At 46.7% G+C, this 17,072-nt stretch overlaps 1 protein-coding gene across 1 annotated transcript in view; it reads left to right on the top strand.

Annotated features, from left to right (window-relative positions):
• Positions 1 to 17,072, top strand: part of Ngef (neuronal guanine nucleotide exchange factor) — a 95,698-nt gene that overhangs the window by 30,017 nt on the left and 48,609 nt on the right. The window contains exon 3 of the mRNA XM_048428973.3: positions 1,495 to 1,609. Within this exon, the coding sequence (XP_048284930.3) occupies positions 1,495 to 1,609 (115 nt within the window). The remainder of the gene's footprint in view (positions 1 to 1,494; positions 1,610 to 17,072) is intronic.

Here is a 17,072-nt window from a genome sequence, read left to right as displayed (position 1 = left end):
TTTAAGTCGAAGGAAATGGAAAATGCATTTCTCCAGCCACATCAACCATATCTCAAGTATGTAAGAGCCAATCGTGGACAGTGGCTGTCCTATTGGATAGAGCAGGCGTGTAGGGTATAGAAAAATACATGTAGCTGCCAGATCTGGGACCACAGGGTCCTTCTGTGGTGTGAGGCAAGGCGGGTTATTCATTAGCTTTCCACTGTTGACAAAATACTCAAGAGATATCAACTGGATGGATGAAAGTGTCCTGGGGCTCACGGCTGCAAGAGGGTTCAGTCAGGGCTTCTCAGGCTGTCCTGCTTTGGCCAGAGATGAGCAGGGTATCTAGATGGTGGCCAGTATGTTGGGAAAGAGAGGAAGAACCAGTCAGAGAGAGAAGGAGGGTCTAAGAAAAGATAAGCCCTCTAGCAGATAACCCAATGACCGGCTTCTTTCCCACGCCCCACCTCCTCCTGTGTCCAGCAGCTCCCAACAGCACCACCAGCTGGAGACAAAACTTGTAACAGGTCAGCCTAGGTACATTTCATCCACCTGAAGGTGGCAGAGGGCTGTGTCCCGGAGGAGGGTGAAGAGGGTCACAGAGGAATAAGAAGAGAGCCCGTAGCTTCCCTTAGCCAAACCCAAGAACACAAATGGAGTCTAGAGCAGGGTCACCCGCTTCCCTGTCACCTACAACAGTGTGGCCGGTGTTCAGCCCACAGGTAAGTCAGCTTCATTAGAGACAGTCTGGTGGCTAAAGTGACTCCTCACTCCTCTTTGGAGTTAACTGCCCAGGACCACCCCGGCTCTGCTCCACTGCGCAGGATGGCTGGGGCACTAGGAGCAGACAACACACTCTCGGCCCTCAGGTGTCTCTGACCTGTGCCCCGAGGACAGAAGAAGACAGCAGGCACTCTGGGTTCACCACGTGCAGATTGGAGCTCCAAGGCACGGGACTTTCCCCCATGTCATCTGCTGAGAATGTGCCCCTTGTGAACCCTCCCACAGCGGCAGCATCTCTTGCCCACTGGGCTGATGGGGCAGTCTAGGCCTGCTGTGATTGCCCACTGATTAGGACTCAGAGGTTGAGATTAGATGTGAAGGTGTTGACAAGCTACAAATGTTTGTCCAGGAGGAGTGAGCTCACAATGGAAGCTTTGTGGTCCCCGAAATACCAGCCAGGCTCATACGTGAGCTTGCTATTATGTTTCCAGTGCCCACCCCACACTGTGTGTTAAGTATGTGTGTACACATATATGAAGATGCTGGTATCTTAGTTAAAATGTCCATGACAATGACATCCCAGATCATCAAATACCACACAAGGCATAGCAAATATCCCTTTGGAGAGTGAGGAGAGAGGCCATCCTTACTCTTGGGGTGACAGTAGGACCACCCTCACTCTATCTTCTTCTTGCAGTGACGGTGACAGTCACTACTATCACTCATGGATTTTCCTGAAAGGGGAGAGATGCATATTTTCTAACTTGCTCCATTTTTTAAACGCCACAGATTCGTCAGAAAGTGGGAAATCAGTAAACGAACCCTTGGCCTTGAATCTGCCCCAGGGAGGAGTGTCTCCCTGGAGAACACCAACACAGAGGGTCACAGGAGCCCAGGAAGCCAGGTGAGCCATGCAAGCTTAGGAGGGTCTGGGACTGAAGGGCACGGCAGACACCCACACTACCGAGTCCTCTCAGAGCTACAGGGAGCTGTTTGTCATTTTTGTTATTTTGTTTTGATTTGAGACAGGATCTCATATAGCCCAGGCTGCCCTCCAAAAATCACTAGATAGCCAGAGATTATTTTGCTGTGTGTGTGTGTGCATGCGTGTGCACACGTGCATGCACACACAAACACTCCTGCAAAAGTGACTTGCACAAGTCAGTCCTCGCCTTCCTCTGTGGGTCCCAGGCATTAAACTCAAGTTGTATGGCTTGCAAGGCAAGCGCTTTTACCTGTGGAATCAGGACTTGAACTCCTGATCTTCCTGCCACTGTCTCCCTAGTGCTGGGATTACAGACAGGATGCACTCCCACACCAGGTTCACGTGGCGCTGGGGTTGAAATCCAGGGCTCCTACATGCCAGATGGCCACTCTACCACCTGAACCGCACTCCCAACTGCTTGCTTTAATTTCCCTTACAATGACTTGGCTGCTTGTGTGTAGTTTGTTTTTAAACTCACAACTTTCTTCTGTAAAAAAAACTATTCTATCACAAAATGGGAATTTGGGGATATTATGCACACTGGGGATTAGAAAAGGAATATTATGGTTCCACCACCTTAGAGAGGCTTTAATAGACTTTGCCTGGGTTTGGTCTTTTTCCTGTGCATTTTATGCGTCTTATGCATGCTTTCTCTCCATCATCCAGCTTCTACTGTTCGTTCTGCTTTCTGTCTACTCATTTATCACAAACACCAGTGTTTTAAATCATTTCTACACATATGTGGTCCAGCCAGCCATACCGTGCTGTAGGGTGATGGGACTTCGATGTATTCATTGCACTCTTATTTGTAGGGTATTTGCATATTGTACCCGTTAGAACTGAATTTAGCTCTTGCCGTAGTTAGGGTTACTATGGCTGTGATGAAACATCATGACCGAAATCAATTTAGGGAGGAAAGGGTTTATTTGGCTTACACTTCCATGCTGTTTGCCATCCAAGGAAGTCAGGATCGGAACTCCAACAGGTTAGGAACCTAGAGGCAGGAACTAATGCAGAGGTCATGGAGGGGTGCTGCTTACTGGCTTGCTCACATGGCTTGCTCAGCCTGCTCTTGTAGAACCCAGGACCAGCAGGCCAGGGATGGCACCATTCACCATGGGTCACTAAGTGACCACTAATTAAGTGCCATATAGACTCACCTGCAATCAGATATTATGGATTTATTTTTCTCCTATTTTTTAAATTTTATTTTATGGTCATTGGCATTTTGTCTGTGTATATGTCTGTGTGAGGGTCTCAGAAGTCCTGGAACTGGAATTACAGACAGATGTGAGCTGCCAGGTGGGTGCTGGGAATTGAACCTGAGTCCTCTAGAAGAGTAGCCAGTGCTCTTAACCACCTAGCCATCTCCCCAGCTCTGGAGACATTTTCTTAATTAAGGTTTCTGCCTCTCAAATGACTTCAGTTTGTGCCCAGTTAACACAAAACTATTTAGCACACTCCTTATAAGCAAATACCTCACGACCCAGTTCACCACAGTGGGTGTCTACTGAAGATCATGACTGAAGCTGCTTCCTGCCTTCAGGGATCTGGGCTCTCTCTGGTATCTACTCTGCCATCCATTAAGATGACTCCAGAGCTCCAGCCATCATGGCTACAGTTCAGGAGGGAAAACGGGAGGGGTGAAGGGTTCCTGCCAGCTCTCCGCCTTTGTTTCAAGAGGTTTCCTTACATCTTACACTGCTTACATCTCATTGGCGAAAACCATGTTGAGTGACACTTCCGCTAGTGTCAGGGACACTGGGAAAGGCATCTTTTCATGTCAGGTCTGTTTCTGTCCCTCGCTGTCCTGGTTGTCACTCTAACTCATTGCAGCTTCTCAGTTCTGCTCTAACGCATGATGCCCCTGATGACCATGAAGGTGAGCGGTCTCGTTGACTCTCCATTTGCTTTCGGGTGGTGCTCATTCAGGTCATTTGCCCATCCTTCTTTCTATGTTTGTAATTCTTACATGTTAAATAAAAGAATCCATGGCCAAGCCAGGCATGGTGATCATATCTGTAATCTCAGTACGCAGGATGCAGAGGCAGGAGCATCACAGTGGATTCAAAGCCACCCTGACCTACAGAGTGAGTTCCAAGGCAATCTGAGCTAAGAGTGAGACCTGACTCAAAAAAAAATCCAAAATGAAACAAAGAACCTTGTCCTGAGATGTGCATCGCACACATTTATACCCACATATCACCATTTTCTTGTCTTTCCGTGAGCATAGATTTTTAATTTTGTTGACAGTAGCTTATCAATATTGTTGTCTCGTTGCTCATCGCTGTATTTGCTGTCTAACAAAATCTAACTTCCACAGGCCGTCAAACCTTGAGCTCTGCACTTCCGTCTTGCAGTCCATATGGCCATGCAGCTGCTTTAGCGCTGTTTCCATAAACTGCCTTCGGCTCCTGTCGATGAACGACATCTGTGCCTTGCCATACTTTTAGTTTTTTTTCTTTCTTTTATGTGTGTTTCATTTTCTGAGACAGATAGAACCCATGCTGACCTTGAATTCACTACATAGTCTAGCCTGACCTTAGAACTCATGGAGCTCCTGCTTCAGCCCGCTAACAGCTGGGATTGGAAGTGATGAGTCACTAGGGCCAGTTCGTTGATCCCTTTTTAAAAAGCTACCGTAGTGTGCGCACCCAGGTGGGTTTGTCGCTAGACTTTCCATTGATCTTGTCGATTCTCCTTATGCCCGTACCACACTGTCTTAAATTCTGTAGCTTTATGCTTAAAATCTAGTAGTGTGGGCCCTCCTACATCATTCTTTTTAAAGACAAGCCTATTTTCGGTTTTGTGTTCCCATATACACTTTAGAATCAGGATGTCAATTTCTACTCTCAAAAATACGTCTGTTGGGCTCTGCAGTTGAAATTGCATGATCCTTACAGATAAATTTGGGGATCCTTGACTCCCTAAATTGTTCAGACCATGAATACATCCCAACTCATTTAGTGATGAATATATCCCCTCTATTTAGATGTTTTAAAACTAAGCCAGTGATGATGCATATTTTAAATCCTTGTGCGTGTTGTTCATATGTGCATGGGTATTCTTGGGCAGATGCGTGTTCATGCGTGTGACTATGGGTGTGTACACTACGGTGTTCCTGTGGAGGACAGGTGACAAGCTGGGGTGTCAGTCCTCACCTTCTACCTTGTGTGAGGCAGGGTCTCTTGTTCACCACTATGTAAGCTGGGCTAGCTGGCCTGCTCACTGGCATGCAGAGATGGCTTGCAGTGATGATGGCTTACGGTGATGATGGCTTACAGTGATGATGGCTTACGGTGATGATGGCTTACAGTGATGGCTTGCAAGGATTCTCCTGTCTCTGTCTCCCATCTCCATGGAGACACTGAGACTACAGATGTGCATTAGTGTATCTGGCTTTACATGGATTCTGGGGACCTGAACTCAACTCCTCAAGCTTGAGTGGAAGGTGCTTTATCCACTGAGCCATCCTCCTGCCTAGTTTTATATGTATTTTAATTAAATTTGTCCCTGTTTCTTTGCTTATTTTTTTATTTATTGCTCTAGCTATTTTATATGCTAGTCTTTTGTATGTCTGTTTTTACCTTATTTTTCAATGAACAGAACACATTGGTAGTGCACAAAATGCAATTAGTTTGGTTAAATGGGAGATGTGATATAAGTTTATCTAGTACTCTGTGATCCTGACAGAGTTGCTTATTTGCTCTATTTGTATTACCCCTTACCCACAGATCATACTCACTGTGAATACAGTCTTGTTTCTTTCTTTTCAACCTCTGAGGCTCTTGTTTTTCCTGCCATACAATACTAGCAAGGCAGTCATTGGTGGAAAAGTTGAATGGAAATAGCCACAGTAGACATCCATGTTTCATTCCCTGGCACAGGCTGCTTCAGTTGAGAAGATCAGAAACCCATTCACTTGCTCAAGTGATTAATTATAGAAAACTCCTGAGATTCCAAAGAATCTAAGAAACGAAACCTATCTTCACAGGAGCTGAAACAGTGGCAGGAACCAGAAACACTCGATCAGTTTCTCTAGGGTCCTTCCTCCCTGCTTTTCTTGTGATCTGTTCTGTTTCTGCCCAGCTTCTTCTCCCTGTTTGTCCATAATCAAAAGAGCAGCCATGCCAACATGGCCCTCCACAGCCAATTAGAACATCCTTCACATTTCTTAGAGAACAAAGACCTGTGAAGGGAAAGAATTTTATTGACCACCTTTGGGTGAGGTATCTACCTCTATGATGATTAACTAAATGAAGAGAGGGCAAGATTAATGGGCCATTCACAGTCAGTGGGACCTACGTTTGCAAGACCTAAAGTGAGGGGCTAGAGAGATGTCTCAGTGGTAAAGATATGGTTCGGTTTCAAGCAGCTACAAACAGTGGCTTACCACTACCTATAACTGTAGCTCCAGGGTATATCTGATGGCCTATTCCTGCATCTGCAGGTACCCACACATGGTATATATTCACACAGACACAAAAAGTGATATTTTAAGAAAGAGAAAAGAAAGTCAAGGAGAGTCAGGCAACCCTCGGTCTCATCAGTTAGGCCCTGGGTCTCGCACCAGAGTACACTGATGGCAGTGTGTACAAGGTGAAAAGTCACAGATGGAGGTAGGAACAGGAGGAACCAGAGTCTGCAGACGAGAGGGCTGGGGTCTTCAGAATGGCTGCAAGAACCACAGGCCTCTAGTTTCTGAGCAGACTGGGTGGTGTTGATATGGGACATATATCACATTGTCATGGTTAGTACCTATCCCCCAGGTTCTAGAATCGTCTGCAGCTTACCTGAGCATGTTTCCCAAGCACTCTTCTGTGTACCATAGAGCAGTGGGGGTTACAATGGTGCTGAGCAAGGTGGCAGGTGGGAGGCTCCAGCACGGCAGAGCACCGCGCTTTCCAGAGGGGCGCGGGAAGGTGCTTCTGTTTGCTGAGCCAATTACAGCACATCATAATTAGAGTCTGTGTGGTCTTTCCAGGAGAGCATGTTTCTAGTCTCCTGAGGTACAGAGGGCAAAGGCGTACCAAAGAAATGATTCTGCCAAGTCCGGGGTGGTGGTCCAATGAGTTTACTGGGGTTTCCTACAGGAGCAAGGGTAGGGATGCTTACAAGAACACAAGAGCATCACAGCAAATCCTGTCCCCAGCATGGGCGACAACTCACAAAACTGCATCACTGGAGACCCCCAGACAAGCTGCTAAACCAGCGAAGAGTCCCACCCTTCCTGCCCGCTCCCAGCAATGGCCTATTGCTTATGTAACTTAACTAGGTGGAGAGGTTATTAAGCACCGTGACTACCGCCCGCTGACCCATCTTCAACATGGCCACAACCGTGAACTCTCCGGTGCCACACCAAAGGCTCAAGTGTGCCATCGTGAGTGTGGATTGCTGAAGCTGGGCAGGGACCAGGTTCCATATTCGAAATTGTGTTTCCATGGAAACACACAAACGGCACAAACAGTTCCCCCAGGGGCAGCCTGTTCATTGGTGCTTGTTTGGGTTGTTGCTACAAGCGAGCCTTACAGTAAGAAAGTTTCTTAAAATAAAATACAACGGAAGTGTAAACAAACCCCGAGAGACGCGAGAAGTAGTATTAACCAATTGCAACATAGAAACCCTTTCAAAATTCCCTTTTTCAGCCAACACACAGCGGATTCAGGAGTGGGGGTAGGGGGAACATTGGGAGTAGGGGGTGGAACTTCAAGCGTTCAAAGACGAGAAATTTTGGACGCAGGTCAAATGTTTCATGACACTAGGAAATGATTGTTTATTTCCTCGGACAGTCTCATGGCACGACAGTTATTCTTTAGCCATGTGTAAATCTTTGCATCTTTCAGAGAGACAGTCTGGAATATTTTGGCTGCGGCAAGATGATGTCCAACATTTGCTCCAAAATAATCCAGGCCGAGGAGGGAGTGGGCGGGAGAGTGGAGATAAAACATGGGCCCTGAGCTGAGAACTGCTGGGCTTGGGGTGCAGGCTTGAGTTCCTCATACTCTATTCGAGTGCATTTGAAATTTTCCATAATAAAAAGGATCTTTTTTAAAAAAAAAATTAGGCTCATTTTTGAAAGATTTTTAAAATGTTGTTTATTTGTTTATTGGTCATGCTGGGCTAGAACTCAGGACCTGGTGCAAGTTCAGGGCACTGAACTACATGCTACATCCTGGAACTTATTTAAAAAACAAAACCAACTAAAAAGGAAAAGGGATGATCATCAGAAGTGGCCATATCTGATGTTTCGAGGAGCTTGGGAGAACCATCAGTTCTCACTGTCCACCAAGGCCACCCAAGGCCACCCAAGGCCACCCAAGGCCACCCAAGGCCACCCAGAGGGCGTTGACTATATAAGCCTGAAGGTAGGCCAGGCCAGGTTCTGTTCCTACCTCATGGGTCTTGCACATGATTCCTGTACACATGCACACTCCAACAGAGTCCGGGACCTGGAACCCTCCATCCCTGGATTCCCAGAGACACGCCTGTGCCAACTGATTAGTAATACCTCAAGACTGGGTAGCTCAGGATTCCCACAGAGCCCTGTCACAGTGTCCCTAGACCCGAGCAATGGCCAAGTGGCTGCCATAGGGGTGTAGCATTCTGAGTAACAGGGTGTCTTAGTTAAGGGTTCTATTTTTGTGAAAAAACACCATGCCCAAAAGCCCTTTGGAGAGGAAAGGGCTAGCTGGCTTACATGTCCTCATCTTTTGTTCATCAAGAGAAGTCAGGGCAGGAACTCGAACAGGACAGAAACCTGGAGGCAGGAGCTGATACAGAAGTCATGCGGGGAGGCTGCTCACTGACTTGCTCTCTTGCCTGCTTTCTTAAAGAACCCAGGACCACCAGTCTAGGGATGGCACCACCTACAATGGGCTGGGTCCTTACCCATAAACCACTCAGGAAATGTCCTACATACAAGCTTGCTCACAGTCAGATCTTATGAAGGCATTTTTTTAAAAAAAAAAAAAATTGAGGTTCCTGCCTTTCAGATGAATTTAGCGTGTGTCAAGCTGTCATAAACTATCCGGCACACAGGACGTCCTGGCCTCTAATAGCCCGTGCTTCTACTGCCAGCTGAGGTGAAGAAAACATGCCCAGCAAGAGGCACACAAATCAGTCTTCTCCACGCCAGGCGTCCAGATGGACTGTCCCATTCTGTGGCCTTCAGTGAAGGGACCAGAGCGTCAGAAGATTCCAGGCCCTCGGCTGTGCAGTCTCTGGGGAGGCTGGGTGTCACCTCTGAACATTTTCCTATTTTTAGACAGTCTGTGACTTCCATCTTACAGCTCTCAAGCCTTTGACAGCTGTGTCTTCTTTACAGAATTTCTAATCTTTCCCCCTCTTCCTGATGCTGAAGAGACAAGCTTGTCCTCTTCAGAACGTCATACACATCTCTGAGATGTGACCCCGGGGATGAACGAGGCTCTCTGACTGTCTCTACCTTAAGACAGGCATGGCAGGTAAACAGACAGGGGCCGAGAGCAGCAACGGCTCTAATGGAAAAGGCTGGAGGGCCCAGGCCATAGGCTTACTTATTCCTTTGACGTTTAGTAATAATTATACAGGTCTGGTAGAAGCTAAGTGGTAGAGAATTTGTCTGGCAAGCAAAAATACTGCATAAACCGGGCCTGCTGGAGCAACCCTGCAGTCCTAGCACACCAGAGGTAGAGGGGTGGGCAAGAGTTCAAGGCCATCCTTGACAGACTACCTAGTGTGTTGGGAAGAAGCTGACCTCAGCTACAGCAAGATTCCCCTTTCAAAAAGAAAAGCTTGAGCCGGGAGGTGGTCTTGTGAGGGTAAAGAGTAAAAGGGCCAAAGCAGTTTCTTTATTGATTAACTAATGAAAGCAACACAAAGACAGAAGGACCTCCTACGCCATTTCCCCTTTTCCTTTTAAACAAAAAGGAAGGCTTTAACTTTAACATAGTAAAATTACATACAACAAAACAGTTATCAAGCAAGAATTACAGTTACGATATTTATATCTATTTTATCTTTTGTCATAACTAAGGAAAACTATATCTATTTTTCAACTCCATCAAAGACTCCAGAAGGACATAATATTACCTAAATAAACAGGAAGTATATTGTAAGCAACTTCCAAAGTTCTAGAATTGACAGAGACATCGCGCTACCTGGACAGTCACCCAAAGTTCTTTTGTACCATTGGGGCATCCATCTTTAGCCTACAGGCCCATAGCATCCAGCAGACTTTTTCACGAAGCAGGACTTTTCAAAGACAGTTTTGCCTATACTGGCAGTTTGTCAGTCATTTTCTTCTGTGTCCTGCAGAATGTTTAGCAGACTCTTTCATGAAGCAGGAATCCTGAAGGACTGTCTCACCTTTAGGCAAGTTCAGCAGCCATTTCTCTGTGGGTTCTGCAAGTCCAGTGAAGCAGTTCAGGCAAGAGCAGTTTCTTGCCCAAATGGTTAACCAACTCCATGAGGAGCCTCTTCGATCTTGAAGTAGCTTGGTGCTGCAAGGAGCAGATGTGTCTCATTGTCATGAAAAGTCCTAAATTTTTGAACATTTTAAATGCCATATTCTGAAGGTCTCTGAAAGATTTGAATAATACCTATCTAACTGAAACATCTATCTATACATCTAGAAAAATCTAAGATGAATGCCTATTAACCTATATTTCTTATTTATACATTACATTTTTAAATGAGCTACACAAACACAATATCTTAATCAAGATTAGAAATACATATACATATAACAAAATTGATCTTAAATTTGTATCAATAAACCAAGATCCATACCAATGCAAATTATTCATATCTGTATCATCTTCCTTAATCTCTCTCTATCGACTCTCTTTGAAGTGGAGCTGACTGACTCAGCTAGACTCCGGAAATCCTCCTGTCACCGTCTCCCCAACACTGGGATTTTAGGCATGTGCTGGCATACCCAACTCTTTTAGGGGGGTCTGGAGGTTTGAACTCAAGTCCTCATACTTGCTCAGCAAGCACCTAAGACACCGGTCAGCACTACTTACTGTTGGCTTTGTTTACAACTTAAAATAAGGTCTCACTGTTTGGCCTTGGTTTATCTGGAACTCCCTACATAGACCAGGTTGGCCTTGAACTCATAGATGTCTGCTTGCTTTTATCTGGAATTGAAGGTGTGCACCACCACAACCAGCTACTAGTCATATTTTTAAAGATCTCCCCTAATCACCAGGCAAGCAATCCTGAGGCTTCAGCCACATCTCATCACCTCTGCACCCCCCCCCACGCCCTATCCCTCCATTTCCCCTCCCTGCACCAGAACCCTGCTATCCTTCAAGGCTTCATAGCCTACATCTTGGAGAACTTGGATTCTCTTCCCATGCTGCACCACATCTGGGCTACATATACAGACCCGATCCTTTGCTCTTTCCCACAAGCCGTCTCCCCTTGTGGAAGTGTGGACAAGGAGCTGCGTTTCTAGCTTGTGCCCTGGGCCTGTGGTGAGAAACTCATTGAAACACTGCCACTCAAGAGTTCCCTGTTGCGTTGGCTGCAGCAATGCACCAAAAGTCGCAGTCTTCCTGCGTAAGAACCTATGGGAGAATTCCTTCCTTCACCCTTGAACAATGTCTCGGGATTGCCATCCTGTGTTAGAGAGTCGGGGAAGTGCTTTAGAAACCAAAAGGGGCACCAAATGTGGTCCTTGGCATCCTGGTGGTTCCAGAGTTCAGCCTGCACCCTGAGCCCTGGGAGGAAATAGGAACTCTTCTGCTTTTGTTTGTCTCCTCTGAGTCGGGTAATTGGTGCCGTCAGTGCTGGATCCCGGCCCTGCCGGTCATGCCATCGTTGAACCTCTAAATTAAGACCTGGACTCTGCGGTGTAGAATAATAGCATGCTCTATTTTGACCCAGTGTAATGACTGTGCCAGGATCCAAGTCTTGCCAGGTTGCAAGGTCACGTGTGTGCTAGAAAATCGGCCTTGCTCTGGCTTGGAGAGAGCTAATTGTGTATAAGAAAAAGAAATGAGTTGGGACTCGCTCAAGACAGACCATCAAGTAGCAGAGGACCCTAGGAGGAACCTGGCAGCAAAGCTCACACCTCCTCCAAGTGGGGTAAAGAGACAGCCTGCTCCCGGGAGTGTTAACTCTGTGGCCTTCATTACTTTTCTGGCTAAAACTAAAGAATCATGCAGGAGCCCAGCACAGATTGGCTCCCAAGCACCTCCCAGCCCAGTATTTACACCCAAGAGCAGCTGACCATAAGAGTGGACGGAGCTTAGTGTTCTGATAACAGAAAGATCTGAAATCTATCAATCCTGCACAGATTGCCAACACAGCAAGGCAATGTGTGTGCTCCCGTGGCAGTCCAGGGCAGGGCTTGCTTGGTGGTGAGGAAGGCTGAGGCAGCAGAGACTTCCTGCCAGTGGCAGGAGCCATGAACTTGGAAGATGAGCCTGCAGACCTAGCCAGTGCTTGCCCGCAAGCTTGAACCGCCAGCCCAGAACCACCAGCTTCATCGTCCATAGAAGCTAACGGAAAGAATAAATGTAAGTCTTCGGGCTATTTTTACACGGCAACCAATAAGCAATATAAGATTAGCATTTTCTAGAAATGAGAAATAGAAGGTAATTCCTTACATGCCGATGATGCTGGGTAGAATTCCGGCACCGTGTCTCTCAGAGACCGCTTTCTCCTGGTCCCTGTCAATGGGATCCTGCAGCTGACTTTTCTGGCCCAGTTCCTCACAGCCCTTAGAGAGGAGCTAGCTTGCTGTCTACATCTTCGAAGAAGGCAGGGATGAACTCTGATGGAGAGTCTGTGTTCTCCTGAGGGCAGCTAAGACCAGGACATCAAGATGACATGCAAGAAGCCTGGCTTCTTCCTTATCCCATGCCTGCTTCAGCACCCTCATGGGCTTCTCAGAGCTTGCCTTACTCTCTTATGCCTGGCTCTCCCAGGAACTTGAATCAAGACACCCATATTGAACTCTGCTACCTTCAAATTAAAAAAAAAAGCATCATCAGGTTCTAAAAGACCTTCTTCCATTCCCATAATCAACAAAGATGATTCTTAAACCAAGAAAATAGAAGCAGATAAATTCAAACATGTGATTGATCTAATGACTTTTCAAAAGCATTTGCCAGGGCACAGACAGGAGTGTCTACAAAGCAAATTCTTTAGAGACCTTTCCAGAAGGACCTGGCAGGACCATCAGCCTCTCTCCGAATCAGACTCTTAGGGCCTACTGTATAGCGGGCCTCTGACGTCAGCCATAGTCACATGTGGGGCTTGGAGCCTGGCCTTCTGCTGGGGCTTCACAGAGGATGGGTGACGGCCACTTGGTTAATAATAACTTCATCGCCGAGCAGCTAGCAATACAAATCCGTCAGCTGTTGCCCCTTTCTTGTTTCTCTGAAGCTTGTGGAGTTAATCACATATTCATGAAAACGAGGCTGAGCTGACAGACAAGGTCGAGGCTTCTTAGCAACAGTTGCAGGTCACATGGTCTCTGAGTCCGGGAGAGAGGCAGGGATGATGTGAGTTCCCTCCCCCAACCCTAGCCACTGGACCTGCCACAGTGAGCAGAGCTCTCTGGAACTCAACTGTCCTGCCAGGACATAGGCAAGGGCTGGACCACAAGACCTGTGAGGCTCACTTCTCCCAATCTTCACCTTCAGGAAGAGCGGGAGCCATGAAGGACAGATGTTTCATCGCTGGCCTGCAGCCTATGCTCAGCACACAGCAGCTCCCAGCACTGCCTTCTCCTTGTTTGCCTGTGCATCTCAGCTAGACTTGAATTGACTATGAAGCCCAGGCTGGCCCTGACTTTGTGATGTGCCTGCCTCAGCCTCCCAAGTGCTGGCAGAACAGCCATGGGCCACCATCCCTGGCCCTCTTTGCTGTCTTGATTCACACAGCCTTAGATGCTAGTTCCTTTCATGGAAATGGGTCATGTTAAAAATATATATGTAAAATATTCATGGAAACAACGCTATGTTTACAAACCCATTAGAAAAACCATAAACATCCAAAACTTGGAAGCAGAAAAAGACATGAAAAGATTATTCACCAGACTACAAAGCCACTTAAAAACCAACTCACAAATAAAAGAAAAAAGACATTGATTTCACTGAGAAAATTGACACTTCAGAAACAAATCTCTGATATTGGAAAGAGCACTGAGGAGACACTGGCGACTGAGTACAAACTGACTTGACTTCCCTGACATCCGAACATAGAAACACAATAAAAACTGCTCCTAATCCTCAACTAAAAGAAGCCAGATGTGGAGGCTCAGCCCTGAGATGCTCCAGTTGGCCCAGCCATTCGCCTTGAGCAGCCATTGTGATCCCAGCTTTGTAGAACACTGCAGACATAGCAGGGACTCAACGAGACAGAGAGCCCCGCTTTGAGGGGCTCATGTTGCAGCTGGCATTGGTACCCAGAGTTTATGAGTTACTCTGGGGAACTGGCAAAGCTCTTCACCCCTCATCCCTGTATTGTCTAGACTCAGCATCTTCACCCCTCATCCCTGTACTGTCTAGACTCAGCATCTTCACCCTTCAAATCACCGCACCTGGAAATTGGGTCTCTACATCAAAGGTGCCATTTCTCTACATCACACCTCCAACCCCCAAATTTGAGTTTTGAGGTGATGGAATGGAAGAACCCACTGAGCCACACTCCATGCCCTTCCTTGACCTTTCAAAAATGTTATATTTTATTTGTGTGTGTGTGTGTGTGCGCGCGTGCGCGCGCGCGTGTTCATGCATGCATACATATATGTATCTCAGGGATCGAACTCAAGACATTAGGCTGGCAGTAAGCCGCTTTACTCACTGAGCACACTCACTGACCCCTATTGGTCTATTTTTATCACTGGGTGTCAACTATATAGCTCAGTCTGGCTTCAAACTTATGATTTCTAAATGCTCGGGCTACAGAAATATATCACTGCAAAGGAAGGCAGCCCTCTTGGAATTGGTCCAGGGCACACCCAGACACCAAATTCTCAGCATAAAAGAGATTTACTACCCTAGAGGGGCAAGTGGAGTGGAGGGAAGCCTGCAAATGTGGTGGTGGCGGTGGTGACAGCGGCAGCAAGCGTTTTCTGCAGAAGTGGGTTTTTAAAGAGAAAAGGGGTGTGTGTGTCTGTGCTAGGGCGAGTTGGTAAAATCCTGGTTGGACATATTAGCCAAATAATTTTGGTTGCTGGGTCTTGATGTTTATTCTCAGGGATGAGCCAGTGGCCCAATAAGAGAATGGTCTTTGGGGGCTGCTTTAGAAAGGTAATCTAACGATTTTTAGAAAGGGAGAAGGGAAAGTGAAGAGCAAAACCTGTCTGTGCCATGTTTGTCAAGCTCAGCCTGTGCTTTCTGTGCTCAGGCTTGCTAGGGCCCTTTAATCACCATGTCAAGCTTCTCCAGACTTTATAAAGAAGAGTTTTTAAGAAGAATGGGTTTGGTAATACAGACCTGCAATCTCATATCACAAATTCAAGACCTGAGCGGGCTACAAGCAAGTTCAAGGCCAGACTAGATAGCTTAGAGAAACCCTGTTTCAAAATAAATAGTGGCAAAAAAAAAAAGTCTGGGGCTGTTAGCTCAGCAGTGGACCACAGAGGACCACCCGTATACTGTGTACGAAACCTTGAATATAACCCCCAGTTCTGAAGGAAGAAAGGGAAGGAGGGATGTATTAAACATGGCACATGGAACTCTTGTGTGTTCTCAGTTCAGACTCAAAAGATGGCAGCTCCTTGCATATTTGGATTCTATCTCCATTCTCTGTTTCCTGAGTTGTGTGAAAGTGAACAAGACTCTCAAGTCTTCACCCCGAAATACCTGGTACGCAGCTCCTAAGAACAAGGAGGTTCCACACATAGGCGGAGATCCACCATGCTCCCCTCCGTAGTAAGGCCAATGCCTGGCTCTGCACAAATGCTTCTGATGGCCCAGTTCTTCACAGCTGGGATTGTGATTTGAGATGTAACCAAGTCTCTTCCTCACCCCCTCCCTTCCTCCTTTCTTCCCTGCCTCCCTCCCTCCCTCTCTGTGTGAATATTCAAAATACTTGCAAGTCAAAAAGTATACTCAGGAAAATCTTAGTCCCTGTCCCTGCTCTGGAAGTAGTTGTTTTATTAGTTATACCGTTTGGGGGAGTCAGTGAAGATATACGTGTCTAAAAGGTGTAGCCAACATTTGCTTATGTGTGTGTACATGCATATGTCAGTGTGCATGTGGAGGTCAGAGGGACAACATGCATGGCTCAGTTATCACCTTCTACAGTGTGGGTCTGGGGATTGAACTCAGATCCTTAGTCTTGTCAGCAAGTGCGTTTACTACTACACCATCTTGTCACTTAAAATCTTCTGTCTCCGTTCTGTGGCAATAGCAGCTGCACACTCCTTCCAACCTTGCGTCTTCAGCTCAGCCCTGACATCACTTGAGTTTGGTGCCCCCTCTCTCAAGCTTATTCCCACAGCTGCCTCTCACTGACTGGTATAAAGCTATTGTGACGTGTCCAGCCAGTCTTCTTCGGTGGGGATACAGGTTGTTTCCGACAGAGAACTCTGAGAAATGGTGCCACGATTAACTAACTTTGTGTGTGTCTTGTTCCGTATTCTAGGGCACATTCTAGACTAGAACTGCTGTTTGCATGCATGCAAGCGTGCATTTGGAAGTTTTTGCTTGATTCCCCTCCAGAGGGGCTGGAATGACTTTGTCCTCCCAACAGAAGCGTGTGTCATTGAATACTTCTCTGACTTAGGTTTTATAATCACAACAGATTTTAATGAAGAAAATCCATATTGTTTTATCATCTTTAAGAGACGGGAGTGATGGCCACCCACAAGGAGCATGGGGTGTGGCTGGATCCAGGGCTTGGCTGGAGAGGGGACAGGCATGCTCCAAGGTGCTCTTCCAGGGAAGGGAATTTTCCATTCTATGCTGTCATTCTTCTGACTCACACCCATGGAGCAGACTTGCCCGTCTCCTGGGAAGAGCCCATCACTTCTTAGAGGACAATAGCTACTGACAACTGAGGTCCCTTTCTCGGGAACAGATGTCAATTCCATTTGGAAGCCTGTGCTGCTCCCAAGTCAAGGACCCTCCTCTGAGACCCCCACAAAAAACGAAGGGAAAGGAGCTCTCTATGGGTCATCGTTTTAGCCTGAGCTAAGCAGAGAGAGTGGCCAGGCCAGGAGAGCCCACTCACTGTGACAAATCAAAGCCACTCCATGGGCTGAACAGCATTTTAGAAACAGCAAAAAAAAAAAAAAAAAAAGGGGGGGGAAGTGTAACATGCTGCATGGAAAAAATGAGGCATGACTTTAAAAGTACAAAAAGCGGCAGCCACTGGTCAGTCCCAGGAAGGCACGAACAGGCAGCAGGGAGAAAAACAGGAGTGAAGTAACAGCTCTTGC

The sequence above is a fragment of the Myodes glareolus genome, chromosome 1 (genome assembly GCF_982192425.1).
Source record: "Myodes glareolus chromosome 1, mMyoGla1.1, whole genome shotgun sequence".
Taxonomy (NCBI): Eukaryota; Metazoa; Chordata; class Mammalia; order Rodentia; family Cricetidae; genus Myodes; species Myodes glareolus.
This window is presented reverse-complemented; position numbering and strand designations above follow the sequence as displayed.